The sequence below is a fragment of the Pristiophorus japonicus genome, chromosome 16 (assembly GCF_044704955.1).
Source record: "Pristiophorus japonicus isolate sPriJap1 chromosome 16, sPriJap1.hap1, whole genome shotgun sequence".
Lineage (NCBI taxonomy): Eukaryota > Metazoa > Chordata > Chondrichthyes > Pristiophoridae > Pristiophorus > Pristiophorus japonicus.
In genome coordinates, this window is record NC_091992.1 from 16,820,443 (window position 1) to 16,841,744 (window position 21,302).

The 21,302-nt window shown below is 44.2% G+C and overlaps 1 protein-coding gene across 1 annotated transcript in view; it reads right to left on the reverse strand.

Moving 5' to 3' along the window:
• The window catches only part of vps53 (VPS53 subunit of GARP complex), a 274,701-nt gene that overhangs the window by 112,761 nt on the left and 140,638 nt on the right, over positions 1 to 21,302 (reverse strand). Inside the window, exon 13 of the mRNA XM_070857048.1 lies at positions 19,803 to 19,897. Coding sequence (XP_070713149.1) covers positions 19,803 to 19,897 — 95 coding nt within the window. The remainder of the gene's footprint in view (positions 1 to 19,802; positions 19,898 to 21,302) is intronic.

Genomic DNA, 21,302 nt, shown 5'->3' on the forward strand with positions numbered 1-21,302 from the left:
TGCGACATCCAGTGGTCGTGAGAGGTGCTATATAAATTCAAGTCTTTCTTTATTCACTCCTCAAGTCACAGAGGCCATTTTTGATTATTCAGTGTGTTAGAATGCCCTTCTGTTTTCATTTTTACTGGATCAACTCTCCAGTGAACTAAAGGCCATGTGTTTGGCAGCTTGGTCTATTGAATCATTTGTGGTACAGTTTGGAACAGGCCAGGCTCTTTCAGGAAGCAATGGCATCCTTCTCACTCACTCAATACTGTCCAACTGCAGCTCTGCACCAGATGATAACAGTGAGAACATTGGAAAGTAAACCAAATATGATCAAATTCCACAGAAAACAAATATTCTTATATTAAATATAAAATGAACTACAAATGCTGGAACGCTGAATTATTGAAGTAATAGTTTTTTCTCCTCACGTTTTTCTCTATTTTTCCAACCTTACCAAAACACTTGCTTATGTTTTAGTTTGGATAAAAAGGTATACACCTAAAATGTTATCTTGACCACTCGCTTTACTGATCGATTTGCTATGTTTTTCCAGCATTTTGGTTTTATATTCAAGTTAGTTTGGCCACAATCTTCTGTTATCCAACTGATCCCTTCCAAAATTACATCGGCCTAGCCAAAGTAACACACTACTGGCATCGATCAGTGGTTACAATGTAAATGCAATGGCATTTTAAGCAGCAGATCAGAATTGGAATACCTTGCTTGATCAATATTTGCATTTGCCCTACTAATGTGATTTGTTTTTGTTCCATCTCAGCATGATGCATGGTGGGAAAATAGATTGAGGGTGGGCACCTTCCTGAGACCTGAGCACAAAATTCAGGCTGACACTCCAGTGCAGTACTGAGGAAGCGCTGTGTTGTTGGAGGTGCCGTCTTTTGGATGAGGTGTTAAACCGAGGCCCTGTCTGCCCCCTCAGGTGGATCTAAAAGATCCTATGGCACTAGTCCGAAGAAGAGCGAGTGTGTTCTGGCCAATATTTATCCCTCAACCAAAACTACAAACACAGATTGTCTGGTCATTATCACGGTGCTGTTTGTGGGACCTTGCTGTGTGTAAATTGGATGCTGCATTACAAAAATGGCCACACGTCAAAAAGAATTAATTGGCTCGAAAGCGCTTTGGGACGATCTGCGGTCACGAAAAGCACTATATAAATGCTCGTCTTTCTTTCTTATTGCTTCCTTGTAGTTCTACTGAAAGCAAGGATGAGAAGAGGGAATGAGGTGCTGACAGGTAAAGTTAAATGAAGATTCATATTGCTGCACCTCGCCGTAAGCGTGATGGGCCATTGCATGGTGTATCTATTTCCACCACCCCCCCCATCCATAGATGGCTCAGCGGATATCCAGTAAGTAGCTGAGCCTTACAGACCAGGTAGCTCCCAGATTTTATTTCCGCTCTGCTAGGGCAATGCTGGGGACACTGGCGGGAGAGGAAAATTAGCCAATATTTCCGCTCCTGATCGTTATCCAGAAACCGCTGCCGCAAATGCACTTTTGTGGCCAGCAGCTGAGGGACAGGATCTGTTAAGTATGGAAGAACTCCACATGACTGAGTACTGTGAGCTAAAACTGATGTGACCTTAGTCTCTTTAATACAACTCCAGAGTGCCTAGGCAGCATGGCAGACAACCTTTTATACTCTCTTGCGTAAGGTGTGCAGATGACCCTTGGGCCTCCAACAGTTGCGCCCTCTGGTGGCAAGTCTTACACAGTTACAATGTTTACATACATAACAGGATCAGTCTCAGCTGCAACGTCGCTCGTGGTTAAAAAGACTACTGATTCTGTCTAGGCCCTCATGGATAATGGCTACTGCAGCAAGATACAGGCAGGCTCCTCCTGGTGCCCATGGAACTGTTCCCCAGAAGAGATCCAACACCTTCAGGAAGGACGGGGAGGGGAGAAAATTACTAAAGAAATAAAATAATTTGAAGAAAAAAAGTATACTTTATAAAAAAAAATGATGAATACTTTAGGGTAAAATTGACAGGACTTTACTCCTTGAGACGACTTAAAAATTTATTACTGCTCCTTTGAGGTGCCCCTATTACAAAATACAAACAAGCTAGTGCAAAGATAGAAGAGTCTGTGCAAGTCTCAATGGTGTAAGCAAAGATCCAAACTTCACTACAAAGAGTAAGTAGGTAGAAAAGTGATGCGAAAAAGTTTGATCGGAACATTGCAAAGGACTCCTTTGGAAATCTGCAGAAGCAAGTTTAGTTTAACTGAATGCAAGTATCTGCAGAACATCTTTTAAGACTGAGGTTCCTGCAATCGGAAACGTTGGCACAGTGCCAACAAGGAGGGTAATCATGCCCATATGTTGTCCAGTCACAGAAAATCTCCGAACCTAAATACCAGCTATTTCTGGGAGATATTCTTAAACGCACATTAGCAATTAGTGCTAAATTGGTCATACTCAGACCATCCCTCCAGGGGCCCATCGGTTACATTCGGGTTTAATCTTCGCAATGAGGATTATTTTACAGCACTGGAAAGGTGCAGCTTCTCAGGATGTTGGACAATGGATAAATATGTTGATTGATGTATGAAAAGCAGAAAGCCCCGAGTCACAAGGGAATGATCATTATGTATCAGATTCTGTGAAAGCTGAAGGGAAAAAGAAAAAGACAGAGAGAAATAAAACGTTTCATTTATATAATGTCTTGTACTGAAATGTCTCAAAATGCTTTATGCAATTAATTACTCTGGAGTGCTGTGATTTTTGTAATTTGGGAAGAGCTCACAGAGTCGCTGCAAATTTCTCTCACGATTCTAAAGATTAGAACATGCTTGATTAGAAAAAGTGCATCCACAATAAGTGAGCAGAAAGTATGCAGCTGAAATAGGTTCATAGTTTGTACATTAAACTACGTTAAATTCAAGGAAGAGGCATATAAATTGGCCAGAAAAAACAGCAAACCTGAGGACTGGGAGAATTTTATAATTCAGCAGAGGAGGACAAAGGGTTTAGTTAGGAGGGGGAAAATAGAGTGTGAGAGGAAGTTTACTGGGAACATAAAAACTGACTGCAAAAGCTTCTCTGGATATGTGAAGAGAAAAAGATTAGTAAAGACAAACATAGGTCCCTCGCAGTCAGATTCAGGTGAATTTATAATGGGGAACAAAGAAATGGCGGACCAGTTGAACCAATACTTTGGTTCTGTCTTTACGAAGGAAGACACAAATAACTTTCCGGAAATACTAGGGGACCGAAGGTCCAGTGAGAAGGAGGAACTGAAGGAAATCCTTATTAGGCGGGAAATTGTGTTAGGGAAATTGATGGGATTGAAGGCCGATAAATCCCCGGGGGCCTGATAGTCTGCATCCAGAGTACTTAAGGAAGTGGCCCTGGAAATAGTGGATGCATTGGTGATCATTTTCCAACAGTCCATCGACTCTGGATCAGTTCCTATGGACTGGAGGGTAGCTAATGTAATACCACTTTTTAAGAAAGGAGGGAGAGAGAAAACGGGTAATTATAGACAGGTTAGCCTGACATCAGTAGTGGGGAAAATGTTGGAATCAATTATTAAAGATGAAATAGCAGCGCATTTGGAAAGCACTGGCCGGATCGGTCCAAGTCAGCATGGATTTATGAAAGGGAAATCATGCTTGATAAATCTTCTAGAATTCTTTGAGGATGTAACTAGTAGAGTGGACAAGAGAGAACCAGTGGATGTGGTGTACTTGGACTTTCAAAAGGCTTTTAACAAGGTCCCACACAAGAGATTGGTGTGCAAAATTAAGGCACATGGTATTGGGGGTAATGTACTGACGTGGATAGAGAACTGGTTGGCAGACAGGAAGCAGAGAGTCGGGATAAACAGGTCTTTTTCAGAATGGCAGGCAGTGACTAGTGGGGTGCTGCAGGGCTCAGTGCTGGGACCCCAGCTATTTACAATATACATTAATGATTTGGATGAAGGAATTGAGTGTAATATCTCCAATTTTGCAGACGACACTAAGCTGGGTCGTGGTGTGAGCTGTGAGGAGGACGCTAAAAGGCTGCAGGGTGACTTGGATAGGTTAGGTGAGTGGGCAAACGCATGGCAGATGCAGTATAATGTGGATAAATGTGAGGTTATCCACTTTGGTGGCAAAAACACAAAGGCAGATTATCTGAATGGCGGCAGATTAGGAAAAGGGGAGGTGCAACGAGACCTGGGTGTCATGGTACACCAGTCATTGAAAGTTGGCATGCAGGTACAGCAGGCGGTGAAGGCAGCAAATGGTATGTTGGCCCTCATAGCTAGGGGATTTGAGTATAGGAGCAGGGAAGTCTTACTGCAGTTGTTCAGGGCCTTAGGTGAGACCTCACCTGGAATATTGTGTTCAGTTTTGGTCTCCTAATCTGAGGAAGGATGTTCTTGCTATTGAGGGAGTGCAGCGAAGGTTCACCAGACTGATTCCCAGGATGGCAGGACTGACATATGAGAAGAGACTGGATCGATTGGGCCTGTATTCACTGGAGTTTAGAAGGATGAGAGGGGATCTCATAAAAACATATAAAATTCTGACGGGACTGGACAGGTTAGATACAGGAAGAATGTTCCTGATGTTGGGGAAGTCCAGAATCAGAGGACATAGTCTAAGGATAAGGGATAAGCCATTTAAGCATGAGATGAGGAGAAACTTCTTCACTCAGAGAGTTGTTAACCTGTGGCATTCTCTACCGCAGAGAGTTGTTGATGTCAGTCCATTGGATATATTCAAGAGGGAGTTAGATATGGCCCTTATGGCTAAAGGGATCAAGGGGGTATGGAGAGAAAGCAGGAAAGGGGTACTGAGGTGAATGATCAGCCATCATCTTATTGAATGGTGGTGCAGGCTCGAAGGGCCTAAAGGCCTACTCCTACACCTATTTTCTATGTTTCTATGTTAAGGTTCTAGGAATACAAGAGACATAATGAAGCTGATTTAAGATTCAAATCTGATGCACAATTTTCAAAACAATGGAAAAGAAAGAGGGAAAAATACAAGTCTATCCTATTTAGTTTATGTAGAAAACACCATGTAAACCTTGGAGAGCTGTTACATAATTTTTTTACTAAGAGATTACTGCCATTACATAGTTTGACATAATTCTCTAAAGTTGCATTAGTAACTTAAAGAAGAGTAGATAAGATGCTTTGGCAATTTTTTGAATACATTATTGGCAAATGCTCAAATGATACAATAAAGATTTAAAAATACAAAGTATAAAGTAGAAAGATAAACTATTTATTGAGGGATGTTGGCAAAGGAAAAAATATAAACTGTGTTAAACACATGGGCCTAGAAAATTCAATGGCGCGCGCCGCTATTTCGGGTGTTAAACAAACACATAAGGTTCCAATATGGCGGGCAGGACGTGCACGCTCATTATGAGCCAAAAGTGCGCTGTCCGCCATATTGGTGTCAGCACACAAGAGGGATCCAGGGCGTGCAAACAAGGGGACAACGGCCTGTTTGAAGTCTCCTCTACACTACTGGTTTGCCCTGAGACATACAGAAAAAACAAGTCTACATGCGGCCCTTAAAGGGACCGCTGCAAGCCGCCATTGGATACGAAGTGACGACTGCAGTACTTCAATCCAACAAAATGCATGTTTGCCCTCAGAAACTATTCAAGATGACCCGGGTGTTTCTGACGCTTTCTAATGACTGCCACTAAAGGATTCAGAGCAATTGCACTGACACCTCCAATTCGGAGGGATTCCAGTCCACTTGCATTCTGCTGGTTTGTCAAGAAAGTGATGATAAATAAGCCTAGTGATTTTCAAATTAAACCAGATTACATTCAAAGATGAATTCCACAATTCAGGTCAAACCCTATAAAATCCTGAAACATCAGCAATGGCGGCATGCAGTCCTGTTGTGACTAGCACAATCTCTTTCCCCTGTTTCGCACAGAAAATCCTTCATCCTCCCTCCATGCAGACAGGCAGCACCAACACAGAGAGGACCCGTAGTTGCCTGCGTCACATAGCTGAGTGAAGGAGTGGTGGGGAGGGTGGGGTGGTGGATGCTGAGGATCTAGCTCATAATACACATGGATTTCATGAGGCAGATGCAAGTGTGTATTATTTAAAGCGTGTTACTTACTACTTCCCAAGTCATTTTGCTGATTATAATCAGAATATGATGTTTAGACAGTCCGTTTTATCTTTGACCAGAAAAGGCATGGATTTGCTCGCAGCCGATTTCACCCAGATAGCCGATCCGAATTCAGGAAAAACAAACTCCGAGTAAATAAAGAGAAACTGTTTTCAGTGACAGGAAGGTTGGTAACCAGAGGACGCAGATTTAAGGTGATTGGCAAAAGAACCAGAGGCAACATGAAGAAACTTGTACTTACGCAGCAAGTTGTTGTGATCGGGAATGCACCGTCCGAAAAGGGCGGTGGGAGCAGATTCAACATTTAAAAGAAAATTGGATAAATACTTGAAGGGAAAAAAATTACAGGGCTATGGAGAAAAAGCAGGCTCGTGGGATTAATTAGATAGCTCTACCAAAGAGCCGTCACAGGGAACGATGGGCCGAATGGCCTCCTTCTGTGCTGTACCATTCTACGATTAGAAGTTTCAATGATAAGTTGTTGGTACACTCAAGTGGAGGAAAAGGAAGAGGAAGAAATGGATAATAATAAAAGGAATGGTCAATAAAAAATAAATAAGAGGAATCGGCAATTTTGTTATGGGTCAATGTGACTCCTAATTCAGGGTACGTATTTGTTCAAGCAATATTTTTGGCAACTGCATGCAACTTTTGTGGTGAAGCAGTTGTGTGCCTTGCAGCAAATGATTGCATCAACAAGTAATATGTAAATCAAGTGTTGCAGTGTATGAGGTGGTTGCAGCGGGCAGAGCAATGTCATTAGCTGGCTTTCTATCTGTTCTATCTGGCAATTCTATCGACCTAAACGAAGTCTCTCCTCCTCCTCCCATCTCAACATGGTAATTGACTGATAATTGAGAGTCCGCAAAATCTGGTCTGGCGTGTACTGTACAGCACAGGTATGAAAACAAGTACAATACTAACAAAGAAAACATTATGCGGCCTCAACAACTCTCGTAAGGCTGGTGTATAATTGGGACGGCGGGTAATTGGAACATGGTTAATAGAGCTTTCACTATGTGTTAGCCTGGAAAATAGGTTGGGGGGGGGGGGGGGGGGAAGTCCAGGTCATAATTTAAAAAAAATATGGAATAGGTAATTCAAGTTTCCAACTTATCAATATAATTATACATAATTTCCCATTTCCAGCCTGCAGAATTTCCCACATTAGTAAAATTTCAATACTGTAACAAGCAGCTCCTTAGTGTGTATTAGCCCACTCTACCAAGCATCTCACCAACTAATGACCTTGATGAATTGCATTACTTTTAGATACAATCGTTCATTAAAAGTAAACGACTTGTTCACCACAAAAACTGTATTCACTTGCCAAAAAAATTCTTTTGACAAGAGTTCACCATGAAATGGGAGTCAGACTAACCCAACAACAGAAACTCGGGTCTGCCTTCAAAAAATGCTATTATGAGGCTGTTTGCAACGGCACTGAGTGAAGTTCCTGTCATTTTGCAACCATGTATTTTTATTGGCTGTATTTTAGTGTGTCTGTGTTTATATTATAACAAGCTGTGTAAGACTGGTTGAGCCTGTGCGTGAATCTCATTCGGGGTGTAAAATCACACCATCTGTCCTTGTCCCGCCACAAACTCTGTTCCCTAGCCACTGACTCCATCCCTCTCCCCAACTTCTGTCTAAGGCTCAACCACATTGTTCGCAACCTTGGTGTCATATTTGACCCTGAAATGAGCTTCCGACCACATATCCGCAGCATAACTAAGACCGCCTATTTCCACCTCCGTAACATGGCCCAAGTACTTTGGTTCGGTATTCACTAAGGAGGATACAAACAACCTTCCGGATATAAAAGGGGTCAGAGGGTCTAGTAAGGAGGGGGAACTGAGGGAAATCTTTATTAGTCGGGAAATTGTGTTGGGGAAATTGATGGGATTGAAGGCCGATAAATCCCCAGGGCCTGATGGACTGCATCCCAGAGTACTTAAGGAGGTGGCCTTGAAAATAGCAGATGCATTGACAGTCATTTTCCAACATTCCATTGACTCTGGATCAGTTCCTATGGAGTGGAGGGTAGCCAATGTAACCCCACTTTTTAAAAAAGGAGGGAGAGAGAAAACAGGGAATTATAGACCGGTCACAGCCTGACCTCAGTAGTGGGTAAAATGATGGAATCAATTATTAAGGATGTCATAGCAGTGCATCTGGAAAATGGTGACATGATAGGTCCAAGTCAGCATGGATTTGTGAAAGGGAAATCATGCTTGACAAATCTTCTGGAATTTTTTGAGGATGTTTCCAGTAAAGTGGACAAAGGAGAGCCAGTTGATGTGGTATATTTGGACTTTCAGAAGGCTTTCGACAAGGTCCCACACAAGAGATTAATGTGCAAAGTTAAAGCACATGGGATTGGGGGTAGTGTGCTGACGTGGATTGAGAACTGGTTGTCAGACAGGAAGCAAAGAGTAGGAGTAAACGGGTACTTTTCAGAATGGCAGGCAGTGACTAGTGGGGTGCCGCAAGGTTCTGTGCTGGGGCCCCAGCTGTTTACATTGTACATTAATGATTTAGACGAGGGGATTAAATGCAGTATCTCCAAATTTGCGGATGACACTAAGTTGGGTGGCAGTGTGAGCTGCGAGGAGGATGCTATTAGACTGCAGAGTGACTTGGATAGGTTAGGTGAGTGGGCAAATGCATGGCAGATGAAGTATAATGTGGATAAATGTGAGGTTATCCACTTTGGTGGTAAAAACAGAGAGACAGACTATTATCTGAATGGTGACAGATTAGGAAAAGGGAAGGTGCAACGAGACCTGGGTGTCATGGTACATCAGTCATTGAAGGTTAGCACGCAGGTACAGCAGGTGGTTAAGAAAGCAAATGGCATGTTGGCCTTCATAGCGAGGGGATTTGAATACAGGGGCAGGGAGGTGTTGCTACAGTTGTACAGTGCCTTGGTGAGGCCACACCTGGAGTATTGTGTACAGTTTTGGTCTCCTAACCTGAGGAAGGACATTCTTGCTATTGAGGGAGTGCAGCGAAGATTCACCAGACTGATTCCCGGGATGGCGGGACTGACCTATCAAGAAAGACTGGATCAACTGGGCTTGTATTCACTGGAGTTCAGAAGAATGAGAGGGGACCTCATAGAAACGTTTAAAATTCTGACGGGTTTAGACAGCTTAGATGCAGGAAGAATGTTCCCAATGTTGGGGAAGTCCAGAACCAGGGGTCACAGTCTGAGGATAAGGGGTAAGCCATTTAGGACCGAGATGAGGAGAAACTTCTTCACCCAGAGAGTGGTGAACCTGTGGAATTCTCTACCACAGAAAGTAGTTGAGGCCAATTCACTAAATATATTCAAAAGGGAGTTAGATGAAGTCCTTACTACTCGGGGGATCAAGGGGTATGGCGAGAAAGCAGGAATGGGGTACTGAAGTTTCATGTTCAGCCATGAACTCATTGAATGGCGGTGCAGGCTAGAAGGGCTGAATGGCCTGCTCCTGCACCTATTTTCTATGTTTCTATGTTTCTATCTCCGCCCCGCCTCAGCTCACCCGCTGCCGAAGCCCGCATCTATGCCTTTGTTACCTCTAGACTTGATTATTCCGACGCACTCCTGGCCGGCCTCCCACATTCTACCTTACGTAAACTAGAGGTGATCCAAAACTCGGCTGCCGTGTCCTAAATCGCACCAACTCCCGCTCACCCATCACCCCGGTGCTCGCTGACCTGCATTGGTTCCTGGTTAAAAAACGCCTTGATTTCAAAATTCTCATCCTTGTTTTCAAATCCCTTCATGGCCTCACCACTCCCTATCTCTGTAATCTCCTCCAGCCCCATAAACCTCCGAGATGTCTGCACTCCTCTAATTCTGCCCTCGAGCATCCCTGATTATAAATTGCTCAACCACTAGTGACCATGCCTTCTGCTGCTTAGACCCCAAGCCATCCCATTTCACGCACGAGATTATAAGAACATAAGAAATAGGAGCAGGAGAAGGCCATACGGCCTCTCATAGAAACATAGAAAATAGGTGCAGGAGTAGGCCATTCGGCCCTTCTAGCCTGCACCGCCATTCAACGAGTTCATGGCTGAACATGCAACCTCAGTACCCACCTCCTGTTTTCTCGTCATACCACTTGATCCCCCTAGTAGTAAGGACTTCATCTAACTCCCTTTTGAATATATTTAGTGAATTGGCCTCAACAACTTTCTGTGGTAGAGAATTCCACAGGTCCACCACTCTCTGGGCGAAGAAGTTTCTCCCCATCCCGGTCCTAAATGGCCTACCCCCCATCCCTAGACCGTGACCCCCGGTTCCGGACCTCCCCAACATTGGGAACATTCCCCCTGCATCTAACCTGTCTAAACCAGTCAGAACCTTAAATGTTTCCACGAGGTCCCCTCTCATTCTTCCGAACTCCAGTGACTCTCGAGCCTGCTAAGGCATTTAATACGATCATGGCTGATCTGATCATGGACTCGGGTCCACTTCCCTGCCCACTCTCCATAACCCCTTATTCCCTTATTGTTTAAGAAACTGTCCATTTCTGTCTTAAATTTATTCAATGTCCCAACTTCCACAGCTCTCTGAGGCAGCGAATTCCACAGATTACAGCCCTCAGAGAAGTTTCTCATCTCAGTTTTAAATGGGTGGCCCCTCATTCTAAGATTATGCCCCCTAGTTCTAGTCTCCCCTATCAGTGGAAACATCCTCTCTGCATCCACCTTGTCAAGCCCCCTCATAATCTTATATGTTTCGATAAGATCACCTCTCATTCTTCTGAATTCCAATGAGTAGAGGCCCAACCTACTCAACCTTTCCTCATAAGTCAACCCCCTCATCTCTGGAATCTCTGAACTGTCTCCAAAGCAAGTATATCCTTTTGTAAATATGGAAACCAAAACTGCATGCAGTATTCCAGATGTGGCCTCACCAATACCCTGTACCACTGTAGCAAGATTTCCCTGCTTTTATATTCCATCCCCTTTGCAATAAAGACTAAGATTCCATTGGCCTTCCTGATCACTTGCTGTACCTGCTAACCTTTTGTGTTTCATGCACAAGTACCCCCAGGTCCTGCTGTACTGCAGCACTTTGCAATCTTTCTCCATTTAAATAATAACTTATTCTTTGATTTTTTTCTGTCAAAGTGCATGGCCACACACTTTCCAACATTATAATCCATCTGCCAAATTGTTGCCCACTCACTTAGCCTGTCTATGTCCTTTTGCAGATTTTGTGTGTCTTCCTCACACATTGTTTTTCCTCCAATCTTTGTATCATCGGCAAATTTGGCCACGTTACTCGGTCCCTTCCTTAATCGTTAATATAGATTGTAAATAGTTGGGGTCCCAGCGCTGATCCCTGCGGCACCCCACAGGTTACTGATTGCCAACCCGAGACTGAACCACTTATCCCTATTCTCTGTTTTCTGTTCGTTAGCCAATCCTCTATCCATGCTAATATTATTACCCCAAACCCGTGAGCTTTTATCTTGTGCAGTAACCTTTTATGTGGCACCTTGTCAAATGCCTTCTGGATGTCCAAATACACCACATCCACTGGTTTCCCTTTATCCACCCTGTTCGATACATCCTCAAAGAATTCTAGCAAATTTGTCAAACATGATTTCCCCTTCATAAATCCATGCTGACTCTGCCTGACCAAATTTTGCTTTTCCAAATGTCTTGCTACTGCTTCTTTAATAATGGACTCTAACATCTTCCCAACCACAGATTAGTGACCTTGCTTCCACCTCAGACTCCATTTCTGAAATGCTCACCGCTCAACGCATGAAATGTTTATCCACATGTACATGCCCAAAAAGCCTGCATGTGCACCCTGGTCATCTGTACCCCATTCACCAGAAATACATTCTGCAAATACAGTTCCTGATGCACCTCGCTATAAATAAAATGTATCGCCTACAAAAAACTTGACAAAAATCACAAACTTATGCATAAATTTGGACTCAACAACTCAATCTCTCCACAAACAGCACAATATACCCCACAAGTTGCCTAAATATCCTGGACACAGGTACACCCTTACCCAACCCCCACCATACCTCTGTCAGTACATGATTTAGCCAAGTACAGACCAACACTGTGTTCCGCCAGAGGAACAAATTTAAGGCATCGTGGCAACACCCTCACTCCAAACACTGGCACCTGCTCAACTATGTTATTGTCCGAGCCAGGGATCGCCAGGATGTGCGCATCACCCGCGTCATGACAGGAGCCGACGACTGCTGGATGGACCACCGCCTAAGCCGATGCTTCATTGACATCAACATAGCCCCAAAGTGGAAGAGGGCAGCAGAAGCAGTGCCACAAGAAAGTCAATACCGGGGCACTTAAAGACCCAGCTAAGAGAGTCCTATATAGTCAGCGCCTCACAGCTAACCTGGCGGCCTTGATGACCCCGAGACGCAGAATGCCCACAGTGCTTGATCTGCCCTCCAGGCCTCCATAACCAGTGCCTGCAAAGAGACGCTCGGTCACTCGACCAGGAAACACCAGGGTTGGTTTGATGAGAACGATCAGGAGATCCAAGAGTTAATAGATCGCAAACGCAAAGCATTTCTGAGCCTTAAGCAACAACCCAACTCCGGAGCAGCAAAGCAGCATTACAGATGGCTCAAGGCTGAGGTCCAACAAAAAGCCCGGGACCTAAAGAACAGGTGGTGGGTGGAGAAAGCACAGGAGATACAGCAGCTGGCTGACAGCCATGATGTGTGAGGATTCTTCATCGCAGTCAAGGCAACCTACGGTCCGAACACCTACCCCGCTGCTGGCCAAGAACGGGGAAACACTCATCAAAGACACCGAGGCGGTCAGGACCCGCTGGAAGGAGCACTTCGAAGATCTCCTCAATCGAGACTCTGCCTCTGACTCGAGTGTTTTTGACTCCATTCCGCAGCATGCTACCCACCACCACCTCAGTGAAACCCCAACACTGCACAAGGTAGAAAAAGTCATAAGACAGCTCAAGAACAACAAGGCTACGGGAGCGGATGGAATCCCTGCTGAGCACTGAAGTATGGCGGAGAGGCAGTATTGGCGCGAATACATGACCTCATCTCTCTCATCTGGAGGGAGGAGAGCATGCCGGGAAATCTCAGAGATGCAGTGAACGTGACCATCTTTAAAAAAGGAGACAAGTCAGACTGCGGCAACAACAGAAGAATCTCCCTGTTATCAGGCACTGGGAAAGTCGTCGCTAGAGTCCTCCTCAACCGTCTTCTCCCTGTGGCTGAGGAGCTCCTCCCGGAGTAACAATGCAGATTCTGTCCCCTTCGGGGCACAACGGACATGATTTTTGCAGCGTGACAACTGCAGGAAAAATGCAGGGAATGACACCAGTCCTTATACATGGCCTTCTTCGACCTTGCAAAGACCTTTGACAGTGTCAACCGCGAGGGTTTATGGAGCGAACCTCCTCTGTTTCGGATGCCCCAAAAGTTCGTCACCATCCTTCGCCTGCTCCACGACAACATGCAGGCCGTGATTCTTACTACCGGATCCATTACAGACCCAATCCACGTCCGGACTGGGGTCAAACAGGGCTGCGTCATCGCCCCAACCCTCTTCTCAATCTTCCTCGCCGCCATGCTCCACCTCACAGTCAACAAGCTCCCTGCTGGAGTGGAACTAAACTACAGAACCAGTGGGAACCTGTTCAACCTCCGCCGTCTCTAGGCCAGGTCCAAGACCACCCCAATCTCTGTCGTCGAGCTACAGTATGCGGATGACGCCTGCGTCTGCGCACATACAGAGGCTGAACTCCAGGACATGGTCGACGTATTTACTGAGGCGTTCGAAAGCCTGGGCCTTACGCTAAACATCAGCAAGACAAAGGTCCTCCACCAGCTTGTCCTTACCGCACAGTACTGTCCCCTAGTCATCAAGATCCACGGCGTGGACCTGGACATCGTGGACCACTTCCCATATCTTGAGAGCCTATCAACAAAAGCAGGCATTGACGACAAGATCCAACACCGCCTCCAGTGCACCAGTGCAGCCTTCGGCTGCCTGAGGAAAAGACTGTTTGAAGACCAGGCCCTCAAAACTGCCACCAAGCTCATGGTCTACAGGGCTATAGTGATACCCGCCTTCCTGTATGGCTCAGAAACATGGACCATATACAGTAGACACCTCAAGTCGCTGGAGAAATACCACCACCGATGTCTCCGCAAGATCCTGCAAATCCCCTGGGAGGACAGACGCACAAACATTAGCGCCCTCGACCAGGACAACTCCCCCAGCATCAAAGCACTGACCACACTTGATCAGCTCCATTGGGCAGACCACATAGTTCGCATGCCAGACACGAGACTCCCAAAGCAAGCGCTCTACTCGGAACTCCTTCACAGCAAACGAGCCAAAGGTGGGCAGCGGAAACGTTACAAGGACACCCTCAAAGCCTCCCTGATAAAGTGCAACATCCTCACTGACACCTGGGAGACCTTGGCCAAAGACCGCCCTAAATGGAGAAAGCGCATCCGGGAGGGCGCTGAGCACCTCGAGTCTCCTCGCCGAGAGCATGCAGAAAACAAGCGCAGGCAGCGGAAAGAGCGTGTGGCAAACCGGTACCACCCACCCTTTCCCTCAACGACTATCTGCCCCAACTGTGACAGAGACTATGGCTCTTATATTGGACTATACAGCCACCTAAGAACTCATGTTAAGAGTGGAAGCAAATCTTCCTCGACTACGAGGGATTGCCTATGATGGATGATGATGGTACAGAAACACAAGATTGCAATGATAAATGGAAAGAGAGATGGGGCAGAGACAGTTCCATGCAAAGAAAAGCAGATTATTGAGAGACGGAGAGTACAATATCTGAGATAGGGGCAAGATTGAGAAAAAAGGGGATGTAAGAGAATGTGGAGATGGAGAGGGCAGGAGGTATAGGGAAAGATCAAGGCAAAGAAAGAAAATAAGTGAAGGAGGGCAATTTAGGGAAAAGGGACAGATCCTGCAGTCAGATCAATGAGCGAGGAGAGAAACCAGAGGGAAAACACTTGAGAGATAGGAGAGAAAGGAAAGAGAGAGAGAGAGAGAGAGAAAGGAGAGAAAAAACACACTTTTTTGCTGTCCACCAACCCAAATTCTTAGTATTCCACTCTGCATATCCAACTTATTATAATTCCTACAAACACGCTCAACCCCAATAATGCCTCCGCTTAAGCTACACACTACCTCACCCCTATACAAGTACAAACGGCCCCCATTAATGTTCCATACTTCCAGTCCCTATATTCACTATCCGTGCAACTCCTCACTTACTTAATTACTACTGCACTCTTCCAAATTGCTATAAAACCAAATAACCCACTTCCACAAACCACATCTTCTCACCAATTGTAACTAATACCACCACAGATCTACTTTGTTATGATTGCACAGTCTCTCAATTCCCTGAAGCAATGCAGCAAGATATCAATCTTTATATACAAGGACCTTTAAAGTCAGTTTTTATTGCCAATTTTTGGGTTGTTTATCAGTTTTAGCTTAAAAAAAAAATCACAGAAGAAAAAAAAGTCCGAAAAGCTAAATTCAGAGAAATCTGTGAAAAGAAAATCTGTTTTTATTTTGGACATCACTAAACAGCAGCATTCGTGACTGCAAGCACTCTTCCATTGTACACGGCTTTAGCAGTAATGGTGTTTCTCAATGGACTGCAGTGCATGGTTTTGAGTGCTAAAAAGTGTACAGGTTGAATCTCCCTTATCCGGCACCCTCGGGACCTGGCCTGTGCTGAATGAGGGATTTTGCCAGATGAGGGGAGGTTATCAGCGGCGGGGCGGAGAAGAGAATGATACGGCCCGAGGGGAGGAGGAGGTCGCCCGAGGTCAGGGAGATCAGCAGCCCCAGCGGGCCGGGCCCCAAAGTGTCGACACGGCCTGAGTGGGTCCGAAGAGTTGGCGCGGCACGAGTAGGTCCGAGGACGGGGCCCGCTGGCCCCACCCCCCGCAAGCAGCGCTGTGGGGAGGAGTGGCCGGCCCGAGGACTGTGGCTGCAGGGGTTCCATCAGGGCGATGAGGAGGAGGCAGCCGATAACCCTGGCATCGAGGAGAAAGATTATATTGGTGAGTAGGATTTTGACTGACCGTGTTCTGCGCATGCGCCACCCGGTGGCCGGGAATGGTGCCGGAGGACGGGTGGTGCTGGATAAGGGAGTCCCGAATAAAAGAGGTTCAACCTGTATGTTCAAAGCAGCACATCAGCTCCATAAGTATCATGAAACACAATCACACATATTTTAAACGTGAAAATGAAATAGTTGATGTTAAAATGTTATCTTGCAGTATGAGCTACGAATGGTATAATGCAATCATTGGATGCAGTGCATCCATTTTGTTTCGAATACAGCAGCAGATATTATCAAGGCTCTTCAGAAATACTTCATTTGTTACACTTTGCTTTCCTTCTGCAGTATAAAAGCTCTCAACGTACATACATATGGAAAAACATTTTCATTACATTTTTGTTTCATCTCAATTATAAACTATAAATGCTCCAATTTTCCTTCAAGTCCCTTGGATGTTGATCAGTGGTATACCTAATGCGAATTTGCATGCTTACAGATACAACATCAACAACCTGTACTTGTAGAGCACCATTAATGCAGTAAAACCTCCCAAGGCACGTCACAGGAGTGTTATCAAACAAAATTCGACACCGAGCCACGTAAGGGGATATTCGGACAGGTGACAAAAGGCTTGGTCAGAGGTAGGTTTTAAGGAGTTTCTTCAAGGAGGTGAGAGGGGTCGAAGAGGGGGGGCTAGGGAGGGAATGCCATATCTTAGAGCAACAATAACTTACATTTATAGAGCACACTTAACGTAGCAAAACGTCCCAAGGCGCTTAACAAGAGCGAAAGCAATAAAGAAAATTTTTGACACTGAGCCACAGAAGGAGATATTAGGACTGGTGACCAAAAGCTTGGTCAAAGAGGTAGGTTTTAAGGAGGAGAGTGAGAGGTCGAGAAGCGGGGAGGTAGAGAGAGAGAATTCCAGATCTTAGAGCCTAGGCAGCTGAAGGCACGGCTGCCAATCGTGGAGCGGTGAAATTCGGTGATGCACAAGAGGCCAGAATTGGAGGAGCGCAAAGATCTCAGAAGGTTGCAAAGCTGGAGGAGGTTACAGAGATAGGGAGGGGCGAGACCATGGAGGGATTTGAAAATAAGGATGAGAATTTTAAAATCGAGGGGTTGTTGAACCGGGAGCCAATGTAGGTCAGCGAGCACAGGGGTGATGGGTGAACAGGGCTTAATCGAAAAGGATACTTAAAGAATGTGTGTAATCCTAAAACTACACAAAATCGCAGGCTATATTTTTAATTTTTTTTAAAAACTTAATAGAAACTAGGTCTGAAGTTAAGCATGAATGTAATATCTTACTCACTGGTGTTAATCAGTCCACTAAAAGTAAAATCAAAGTACGACTGTGAAATATTAAGATGGAGAATTAAAACGTCACAGCCTTGCGTGTAGAAAGTGTGATCTGTTTCTAGCAAAGGGGCTTATCGCACCTTATACTGGGCCAGTCATAAAGAATTGTTCTGCAGGTCACTGTTCCAGTGGTTAATCAAAACCAGTTAAGGGGGACTCTTGGCTTCCCAAACAGCTTTTCTAGATATACTTGGTTCCAGGAAAGTCCACACTATGCATTTCTGCCAGATCTGATTTTACTGGAAGTATTTTTTTTTTAAAAGCCAGGATATATGATTAAGTGATGGAACCGCACATTTCCAAACTTGCTTAACTTCCTCACGTAACATTTGATCTGCATGATTTAATTTTGGTCACCCTTTTAAAAACAAAAGTTTCAAAGGTTTCTCGGGTCTGCACTTGCAAAGTCACCTTTACAAGAGCATTTATGGGAAAATGAATTATAACATAATTGGGCATTTTCTACGTTCTTTGCCACAGGCAAAGGCAGTTAAACAATAACTTCTGTTTTCTGTGAATGTTTAATTTCATTTCATGTGGGGAGGAACGAAGCAATCTAAAATTAAACCTCACTGTGACAACAATTTAGCGGAATCCTACAGTTTAACGCGAAACAGCAAAACCCATAAATGTGCAAAGTAAAAGGGTCAGTATTTAATACAGTCACTCTTTGAACTCTGTGGGGTTATAGCTTTATAGAAAATGGATCGACATTCAGAGATGAATCCAGTTTAATTTTCCGCTTTAGGATACACCGCAGTAGATACAATTTATAAAGAAAGACGCATTTATATAGCGCCTTTCACGACCACAGGACATCTCAAAGCACTTTACAGCCAATAAAATATTTTTGGAGTATTGTCACTGTTGTAAAGTGGGAAACACAGCAGCCAATTTGCGCACAGCAAGCTCCCACAAACAGCAATGTGATAATGACCAGATAATGTGTTGTTGTTATGCTGATTGAGGGATAAATATTGGCCAGGACACCGGGGATAACTCCCCTGCACTTCTTCGAAATAGTGCCATGGGATCCTTTACATCCACTTGAGAGAGCAGACAGGGCCTCAGTTTAACATCTCATCCGAAAGACGGCACCTCCGACAGTGCAGCACTCCCTCAGCACTGCACTGGTGTATCAACTTAGATTTTTTGTGCTCAAGTCCCTGGAGTGGGACTTGAACCCACAACCTTCTGATTCGGAAGCAAGGGTGCTACCCACTGAGCCACAGCTGACACTATATAGACAATTATAAACAATTGCTTTTCAATAGCTGTACTTTTAATAACCTTGTCCTTCTAAAAAGTTTATTTTCCTCCCACTCTTTAGCTGTATAATGAATTGATTAGCAACAATGAAATATCTAATTCCATTGAGCTATTGTTCCATTCTTGTGGAATATGAACATTTCAGAAACAAATACTGAAGGTTGGACACTTGGGAGGTTTACCTACTTCGAACGAGAAAAGTCAGCCATACTGTCAACAAGTTTCTCTCTTTCCTGATTTACAGCAATTAAAAATAACAACTTGCATTTATATAGCACCTTTAACGTAGTAAAATGTCCCAAGGCGCTTCACAGGAGCGTTATCAAACAAAATTTGACCCCGAGCCACATAAGGAGATACAAGAAAGATTGTGAACAGCATCTATGACAATCAAGCGGGTTGCTGGCATTCAATTTAAAAAAGTGAGAGAAGTGTAAAATCAATACAAGCAGAGATAATGATCCACAATGCAAAGGCACAAAACAGTGTAAGCTGCAGGGAGTGGATGTTTACGGAGTAGGGATCAGGTTAAACAAAGTGACCAGTATGAAGTTAATTGAGGCTCAAACTGATTTTCTTCCTAGCTGATTCCCAGAACACTTAAAAAAAGATCCAGTTAAGCTACAGTTTCACATGCTGCACCCATTTTGGGTAATCAGTGCCTGAAGTGTATCTGAATTAATTTGAATCATCCAAATAATTCAAGGACAGGATGTTCCAGCCCTTGAAGATCTGAAGTAGACAGTTCACGTAATTTCTTTGTCAAGCAAAGAGGTAAGCTTGTGGTTCTCAATGTTCTCCTCTCATTTACCACTTATTCTTCCATTAACAGATAGTCTAGCTGATTTAGATAAAACTCATCCTTGAACTTGGGCCCCCTGTGCCAAATGAGTAATAACTATGTTTCGTACTGCAATGTTTGCTTATAACACCCCATTGCTGAATTATATAACTACTGATTGTAGAAATGTTCAACTCACCTATCCTGTGATTCAATGTAAACATAGAGGTGCGGCTCAAAGCATTTGGAGATAATGCCATGGAAAGGGTTGTCTGGGGCTTTGGGCTTCTTTGGCTGAAAAGATAAATGGTGCAGTTACATGCAAGATGACAAACAAGAAATAGTTAGGGCACTGATCATGCAATGTAAATAAAAATTAAATAGTAAATAGGAATTAGACGCGTCACAGTTTGCAAATAGTAATTTAGAGAGAGGTGGAATTTGCCAGATACAAGTGTTAGTTTGAATTTACATACACCTATCAACATGGAAATCTTATAAAACAGAAAATAACAGCTTACACTGTTAAAATAATCTGATGGTTCTGATCACAAACACTTAAACTAGAGAGATACAGAAATGAAAAAAAAATCCCCTGCAATGTTTCAGTTAGTAAAGATTGTCGGTGGCTGATAACAATAGATCAGAAGGATTGAGGTGCAATTTGCCGTCCTCAGCTGCAATGGCAGTAGGGCACGGCAACTAGGCTCAATGCCCTGGAGTCGGGGTGGGGGAACAAATCAGTGAGGGATCCTGCTTATGATCATTGGCCCGGATTTTGCGGGGCCAATGAGTGCGTATGCCGTTGTAACATTAACAATATCCCAACAGTGGATAGTCACGGGGCTATAATGGGGGGGGGGAGGAACTTAACACAATCACTAAGGAGGTGGTACTCAGTAAGATAATGGGACTAAAGGCGGATAAATCCTCTGGACCTGATGGCTTGCATCCTGGGGTCTTAAGAGAAGTAGCGGCAGGGATAGTGGATGCATTGGTTGTAATTTACCAAAATTCCCTGGATTCTGGAGAGGTCCCAGCAGATTGGAAAACTGCAAATGTAACGCTCCTATTTAAAAAAGGAGGCAGACAAAAAGTAGGAAACTATAGACCAGTTAGCCCAACATCTGCGGTTGGGAAAATGTTGCGAGTCCATTATTAAAGAAGCAGTAGCAGGACATTTGGAAAAGCAAAATTCGGTCAGGCAGAGTCAGCATGGATTTATGAAGGGGAAGTCATGTTTAACAAATTTGCTGGAGTTCTTTGAGGATGTAACAAACAGGGTAGATAAAGGGGAACCAGTGGATGTGGTGTATTTGGACATCCAGAAGGCATTTGACAAGGTGCCACATAAAAGGTTACTGCACAAGATAAATGTTCACGGGGTTGGAGATAATATATTAGCATGGATAGAAGATTGGCTAACGAACAGAAAACAGAGAGTCGGGATAAATGGTTCATTCTCTGGTTAGCAACCAGTAACTAGTGGGGTGCCGCAAGGATCAGTGCTGGGACTCCAACTATTTACAATCTATATTAGCGACTTGGAAGAAGGGACTGAGTGTAACGTAGCCAAGTTTGCTGACGCTACAAAGATGGGAGGAAAAGCAATGTGTGAGGAGGACACAAAAAATCTGCAAAAGGACATAGACAGGCTAAGTGAGTGGGCAACAATTTGGCTGAAAAAAATCAAAGAGCA